Here is an 8,328-nt window from a genome sequence, read left to right as displayed (position 1 = left end):
TTTGGTAAACAATTTATCCTATGTCACACGAGTAGAACACTGAAAAATGAATATGCTAATGTTGTCCTGATGATTTTATAATTTCTCTTCTAGATGAGAATACTTTCTCTAATGGCTTGTGGATCATAACTCATCCTCTTCTTCACATTAGAAGTTGGGTAGAAAGGATTACTGTGTAAAAAATATATTTTGTAATACCAGCCAAGCCATTACTTCACGACCAGGTCTCTGAACTTGCTGTTTTCACCTTGGGTCACATTAGGATGTCTTCCCACGTCCACATGGCCTCTGTACTTTGTATTTCAGGGACGGCTGACCTTCCGGGATGTGGCCATAGACTTCACTCAAGAGGAGTGGGAATGCCTGGACCTCAGTCAGTAGGAATTGTACAGGGACGTGATGTTCGAGAATTACGGGAGCCTGGCCTTCTTGGGTGAGAATAACTGCCATCCAGAATCCCTTATCCACCCACTGGGTTTTTGTTCTGTCATTCTAAGAATGTTTTCTGACATTTTCTGCTTCCCACAGTAGTTCCAGATCTCTGCTTTCTAGGGGAAAATGGGTATTTGTGAGTTTAGGAAGAAAAGTGATGATTCATGATGATTCGTTATGCTGGTGATGTTTTTCTTCCTTCTGCCTCCTTCATTCTAGGTTAGTGGTAATTGTGTAAGTTCTGTGGCATTAAATAGTTGTACCCTCTCTTAATTTCACATCAATTCTACGTACATTTGCCTTAGTACTACTTGACCGGAATCTCAGGATCTGTTTGTTAGGTGTTTGTTAGTATTGTATAGCGGCTTTGAATAAAGTATTTCAGGAAATGTTTTCTAGGACAAAATGCGTTGTCGTCTCACCTGAATACATATTGGATTCGATACTGATGAATCTCTACCAACACAAATTTTTCTTTCTCTGATCAACAGGGCTTGTCTCTAAGCTGGACCTGGTCGCCTTTCTGGAGCAATTGAAGGCTCCCAGGAATATAAGGAGAATGGAGACAACAACCAGTTACCCAGGTAGGTATGAATGGATGGAGATGAAGACTCAGATGAGTGGTCCAAGGAGCAGCGAGGAACTCATCCTTCGTCACATGACTTTGGATGATTTGCTTCAATGGAAATGGTTTTTGAAAACCTGGGTTTGTGTCTGCTACTGTCATAGAAATGTATCACCTGCCCCATTCTGTCTCTTAAATCATTCATGGAATTTATCTCCAGTGATTACTTTTCTCCATCACAGTGTGAACTGAAAGGCTCCTCTTGGCTTGTGACAAACTGCATTCATTAGTTGCTCTTCAGTTTCTTGGGAGCCCTAGGAAAACTGCCCGTTTTCGAGTAATTATGTGACAGTCCTTTTCAAGTTTCCTTCTACCTCTAGACAGAAATGTGTGAGTGGAGTGGTAGACAAACTGCCAAACTTCTAGGAATACTGGGAACGGGTTTCTGTCCTCTGGTTATAATTTCCTATCCACTGGGAGCGACACATAGGACCTTCTAAATAAATTTCAAATTCAAGTAATTTTTCACTGCAGAAAGCAAAACCTCATGAAAGTGAAAGAATGTACATCTCAGGTTGACTTCAAAGTTTCTCTTTTACTTTTATGATCTCATATTAAATATCTTTAGTGTATTTGATCCAATTATAACTTGCTAAAATACTTTATTATATTCTTTTACCTCATGGAATTTTCAAATAAATTGACATAAACTCTTAGCACATGTTCCACTATAGTATTAATGGTTGATTCAAACTATGACAAATTTTAGGTTATATAAAGAAATCTTCATTAAAAGTTCTAAATGGAATATAGCTGTTTTCCAATTGTGTGCTTCTATACAGCAAAGAGAATCAATTATACTTATCAGTCAGTTCAGTTCCATCACTCAGTCGAGTCTGAGTCTGCAGTCCATGGTCTGCAGCAAGCCAGGGTTCTGTGTCCATCACCAACTCCCAGAGCCTGCTCCAACTCTAGGCCATTGAGTCAGTGATGCCATCCAACTATATCATCCTCTATTCTCCCCTTCTCCTCTCATCTTCAGTCTTTCCCAGCATCAGGGTCTTTCTCAGTGGGTCAGTTCTTCGCACCAGGTGGACAAAGTATCGGAGTTTCAGCTTCACCATGTCGTTCCAATGAATATCCAGGACTGATTTCCTTTAGGATAGAGTGGTGTGATCTTCTTGCAGTCCAAGGGACTCTCAAGAGTCTTCTCCAACAACACAGTTCAACAGCATCAATTCTTCTGCACTCAGCTTTCTTCATGGTCCAACTCTCACATCCATACATGACTACTAGAAAAACCATAGCTTTGACAACATGGACCTTTTTCAGCAAAGTAATGTTTCTGCTTTTTAATATGCTCCCTAGGTTGGTCATAGCTTTTCTTCCAAGGAGCAAGCGTCTTTTACTTTCATGACTGTAGTCACCATCTGCAGTGATTTTGGAACCCCAAGAAATAAAGTCTGTCACTGTTTCCATTGTTTCTCCCACTGTTTGCATAAAAGGGTATGACCGGTACCATGATCTTCGTTTTGTGAAGGTTGCGTTTGAAGCCAGCTTTTGTACCCTCTTCTTTCAGTTTCATCAAGAGACTCCTCAGTTCCTCTTCGCTTTCTGCTATAAGGGTGGTGTCATCTGTATATCTGAGATTATGGATATTTCTCCCTGAAATCTTGATTCCAATTTGTGCTTCATCCAACCCGGTATGTTGCATGATGTGCTGTACATATAAGATAAATAAGCAGGGTGACAATATACAGCCCTGACGAACTCCTTTCCCAATTTGGAATCCGTCCGTTGTCACATGTCCAGTTCTCACTGTTGCTTCTTGACATGCATACAGATTTCTCAGGAGGCAGGCAAGGTAGTCTGGTGTTCCCATCTCTTTAAGAATTTTCCACAGTTTCTTGTGATCCTCACAATCGAAGGCTGTGGTGTAGCCAATAAAGCAGATGTAGTTGTTTTTCCAGAACACTCTTGCTTTTTATGTGATCCAAGGGATGATGGCAATTTGATCTCTGGTTCCTCTGCCATTTCTAAATCCAGCTTGAACATCTGGAAGCTCACAGTTCTCACACTGTTAAAGCCTCGCTTGGAGAATTTTGAGCCTTTACTATTGTTTGAAATGAGAGAAATTGTGTAATAGTTTGAGCGTTCTTTGGCATTGCCTTTCTTTGTGATTGGAATGAAAACTGACCTCTTCCCGTCCTGAGGCCACTGCTGAGCTTTAAAATTTGCTGGCTTATCTAGTGCAGAACTGTAGCATTATCCTCTTTTAGGCCTTGAAATGCCTCAGCTGTTCTTCCATCACGTGCAGTGGCTTTGTTGGTCATCATGCCTTCTAAGGCCAACTTGACTTTGGACGCTGGGATGTCTGTTCCTAGCTGAGTGATCACACCATCGTGGTTATCTCGGTCATTAAGATCTTTTTTGTATAGTTCTTCCATGTATTCTCACCAACTTGTCTTAATATCTTCTGCTGCTTTTAGGTCCATCCGGTTTCTGTCCTTTACTGTTCCCATCTTTGCTTGAAATATTCCTGGTGCCTCTAATTTTCTTAAAGAGATAGTCTTTACCGTTCTATTGATTTCCTTCCCATTTAGGTCTGCACAGAGCAATCAGTAGAGTTCCCTCTTTCAGTCATAGTTTTAAAGTCTCTCTTCTTATTTATTTCTTAAAACTAGTACTTTATTAAGTTTATCTTCTTTGTATTCAGCTTCCTCAGACACTGTCTTGTGTGTCCTCAGTTTCTGATTAGTTCTCTGTCACTATCACTTATGATTTTTAGACTGAAGCATCTAATAGACCATTCTCAGAAACATGTGAGGCAAAAGGTCGAGTTACGAATTCCTAGGCACCTAGGATTTGTGAAAGTGTTTGCTGTCTCCACTTAAGAGGACTAAAAGCAGGAAGTAATCATTAGGTTGCCTATCACCTCTGAATTCAGTGGTGCTTGGAAGCTTTTATCTTGTTTCTTCCCCTATAACTTATTTCTTTGCCATCTCATTTGTCCACCGTTCTGTTTGCGGTCTCTCTTTTGAAGGCTACAGGAACCTAGTTAGTCTTCCTTCTGGTGTCTGCACCTTGGTGGGTGAGGTTGGTCCCGAGGTTGGTGCCCTCATCCTCTTGATCTGGGCTTTGATTGCTGTTAGCCGTGACCAGAACCTGCTGTGGATATTCAGGGCTGTTTCCACATTGTTCTGTGGTTGTTACTGCCCTCTCTCTGCTGGTGCGTGCTCCGTGCATGGTGGAATAGTGCCCCCAGATCTGAATCTTAGCTGTGATTCTGATCTGTGGTGTGAGGCAGGTGGGACTGGAGCACCCCCACATGGAGAAAAGTCACTGAGTATTACTCCTCTGGGGATGTTCACTCAGGATGTGCTCTGGTTCCCCCTCCCGTGCGTTCTGCAGGCCCTCATGTGATGTAGTGTTGGCACTGCTCTTGGCCCCACCTTAACCACGGGCATGATGGCACATGGCCCTGGATGTTCACAGATGTTGTTTTCACAAGGTCACCGGCATAGATTCAGTGAAGTCAGGTCCTGGGATTGCATTCAGCGTGGAGCTGGACCTGCTGTGGTGCTCTTGGGCAGCTCAGGCTCTGTCCTGGCCCAGCCCCCTTGTGTGGGAGCCCACAGAGTCTACAGCAGCTAGAGCTGCCCCTGCCCTGACGGAGAGAGCGCTGGTAGGTGATTCAGATGCTCTGTAGGGGCTGAGGTTACACAGCCTGCCGTGGGTGTGAGACCGTGGCTTCTGTTGCTGCAGGGAGAGGTGTCAGCTTTTCTTCTTCATCCCTGGGGCCAGCTGTGCTTTCAGGTCCATCTGAGCGTGTGGGCAACTCACAGGTGTCTGCTCCTGAGCTGCCCCAGAGCGCAGGAGTCTGCTGATTGTGGAGGAGGTCGATGGGGGAAGCCGTGGCTTGGGCTCAAAGACTACATGGGTGGAGTTCTTCATAGTCCTTGGCGAGCAGGTCCGGCAGAAGGGACAAGGGATGCAATGGGCTTCTTCTTTGGCCACCACTCCCCAATGCCACTCTGCTCTCTGGTGGTTCAGGCTTCCACTACAAGCATCCCGTTTGCAGAGCTCTTCCCACAGCCCCATCCCTTCAGCATGTTTCCTCACAGCCAACCTCAATCCTCTGCCTTGATCTGCTCTCTGAACCCCACATTCCAGCACCCAGCCCTTGTCTGCAGTGGTGGTCATGCCTCTCAGGCTGGGTGGGCAGGGCAGGGGTCAGGACCCCGTGTGCAGGTCTCTCTCTGTCCTGCTGCCACATGCTGTTTGCCATGTTCTCTCCCACAGAGAATGAGGCTCTCCTTCTGTCCAAACTGAGTCCCCGATGAGGGGCTTCCCCTAATTTGGAGACCTCTTCTCACTTTCATCTCCCCACAAGTTTACAGGCCCCATCCCACTTTCTCTCCTCTTTCTTTTCCTTCTTCTCTTGTCCTACCTGACTCAGCAGGAATCTTTCTTGTTTCTTTAGACTTCGAGGGGTCTCCGCTAGTGTTCAGCTGGGCTCTGTGAGAATTGTTCCATTTCTCATTCATTTGTGGAGAGAGAGATGATCTCCACATCTGCCTATGCCTCTGGCATCTTGATCCTTCGTCTCTGTTTTATTTTTAAACTAGCTAATAGTCATCAATTTTCTCTAAATCTTTGAAGGTATTCACTAAGAATAGCAAGTAAAATTACTTGTTATTTGGTATCTTTCAGCTATGACTCCACAAGACACCCAGGATTTGATGCCGAAGAATCCAACGTTAGAAGATGTATTCCCAAAAGCAAACTTAGGAATATGTCAACTATTTCACCTCAGAACCTTAAATTTAATGAAAGCTTGGGAATATACGAGAGTATATGAAAGACAGAGAGGATGCTTACATGGACATAAAGAAATGGAGACAGTTACACAGAATGCTAACATTACTGCAAAAAGAAATGAGCAATGTGAGTCAAATTGGGAAAAACACCCACTTCAGTCTTCAACATCTGCCGAGACATGTAAGTGTTTAAGAAAAGATTTCCATCCCTTTTTGAAACATACATGTTCTCTAAAAGTAAACCTGGAAAATCTGGAAGGTAATCTAGTCTCTACTGCAAATCCTCATTCAGACAATTCTGAACTTAGGCTTCGACTAAACATACATTCAAGCATGTCTGAACACCTACAATTTAACAGTGAGTGGGAAAACACACAGTCTAATCATTTTGAGAGATCCGTGAGCAGGGGGTCATTTTTCTTCCCCCAACAGATATTTTCTCTCCATTCCAAGATATATCATGTTGATGATAATGGAAGAGATGCAACCCAACCATCATTGTTCAATACATATTGTGATGTGGTTAATACACAGCAATGTTGCATGTGCAATAAAATGAGTCAGACCTTAAGTAAGAGCTCCAGCTCCAATAATTACAAGAGTATTTTTGATGGACTGAGAAGGTATTCAGGCAATGAACCTGGGTATACGGTTGAAGGAGACTCCAACCTTAAGAATCATCTGGGACCCAAATCTTCAATGAAGGATTCTAAACGTCATAAATGTAGAAATGCCTTTGATCAAATGTCAGGTTTTTCTCTCGATAAGAGTACTTGTACTGAAGAGAGGACTTGTACTGAATATGGTAAGGTTTCTAGTCAGTCTTCAGAACTTATTAAACCGCAGACTGTTCAGAATCCACAGAAAGAAAACAAGTGTAAGGTTATGTGGGAAAGTGTTTAGTAAGCCATCCAATCTAAATAAACATAGGGAAATTCATACAGGAAGGAAACCTTTCCAATGTACAGAATGTAGCAAAGCGTTTACAAGTCACTCAGTTCTTACTCAACATCAGGGAATTCATACTGGAGAGAAACCTTACACATGTACAGAATGTAGCAAAGCCTTTACTTACAATTCAAGTCTTATTCAACATGGGCGGATTCATACTGGAGAGAAACATAAATGTACAGAATGTAGCAAAGCCTTTGTCTGTTACTCACAACGAATGGATCGGATCATCAGCGAACTCATACTGGAGAGAAGCCTTATAAATGTAAAGAATGTGGCAAAGCCTTCCATAGTCGCTCACTTCTCACTCGACATCAGCGAATTCATTCTGGGGAGAGACCTTATAAATGTAAAGAATGTAACAAAGCCTTTATCCATCGCTCACATCTTACCCAACATCAGCGAATTCATACTGGAGAGAAAGCTTATTGTGCAGAGTGTGGCCAAACCTTTATTTGTCACTCAGAGTTAATTGTACATCATCGAATCCATATTGGGGAGAAAGCGTACAAATGTAAAGAATGTGGCAAGGCCTTTATTACAAATTCGGCCCTTACTCAACATCACCAAATTCATACCGGGGATAGACGTTATAAATGTAGAGAATGTGGCAAGGCTTTTATTAAGGTTTCTGGTCTTACTAAACATCAGCGAATCCATACTGGGGAGAGACCATATTCATGTACTGAATGTGGCAAAGCCTTTGCTTACAACTCAACGCTTACTCAACATCGGTGAATTCATGCTGGCGAGAGACCTCATAAATGTAAAGAATGCAACAAAGCCTTTCCTCGTCTCTCACTTCTTACTCAGCATCAGCGAGTGCATACCGGAGAGAGACCTTATAAATGTACTGAATGTGGCAAAGCCTTTGGTTGCAAGTCAACGCGTGCTAAACATCAGCGAATTCATACTGGAGAGAGACCTTATAAATGTACAGAATATGGCAAAGCCTTTAGTCAGAGTGCCCATCTCGCTAAACATCTGAGAAGACACTGAAGAGAAACCTTAGAAATGGGACATGTGATGGAATAGGTTTTCCCTAAACATGCATCAGAAAACACAATAGTTTATATAAGAAACCTATGGAGATGATGTAACAAATATGTAGAAAGGTATTTAATCAAATGGTAAATCAAAATAAATATCAGGGATTACATACTAGAAGACATGTCATCAGTCCTCTTTTCTGAAGTTTCTCTGCAGGAGAATGACTGTAGGGAGTACTCCATAGTTAAACACATAGAAAATGGATATATTAGCATGAATCGTGAGATGAAGGTTGATGGTTAGAACGTTCCAATTCTTAGCAATGTATGTATGCTTGTTCGTAACGACGTGAACTGAGATTATTTGAAGTGAATGTGATTCAGCACTCAAGTAATGCATACTATGCTTTGTTTCTGGTATGTTTGTATAGCGAGGTTTTTGACGGTTTATTAAAGATTAGCCTTTTTATATTGTGTAGCAACCATTTCTATCTATCCTCCATTAGAAGATGAAAGGTACCATGATGTAAAATGGACAGTGACCATCTAAATGGAGGTGTCTGTCATTGAT

The 8,328-nt window shown here is 42.4% G+C and overlaps 1 protein-coding gene across 1 annotated transcript; it reads left to right on the top strand.

Moving 5' to 3' along the window:
* The first annotated feature begins 306 nt into the window (after positions 1-306).
* Positions 307-7,793, top strand: LOC122692855 (zinc finger protein 2 homolog). Its single transcript, XM_043900668.1, is given in 5 exon segments — positions 307-433; positions 924-1,016; positions 5,711-6,704; positions 6,748-6,988; positions 6,991-7,793. Coding segments are annotated over 5 exon segments (2,139 nt in total). The 5' UTR covers positions 307-399; the 3' UTR covers positions 7,768-7,793.
* The last annotated feature ends 535 nt before the right edge of the window (positions 7,794-8,328 follow it).

The sequence above is a fragment of the Cervus elaphus genome, chromosome 4 (genome assembly GCF_910594005.1).
Source record: "Cervus elaphus chromosome 4, mCerEla1.1, whole genome shotgun sequence".
NCBI lineage: Eukaryota > Metazoa > Chordata > Mammalia > Artiodactyla > Cervidae > Cervus > Cervus elaphus.
This window is presented reverse-complemented; position numbering and strand designations above follow the sequence as displayed.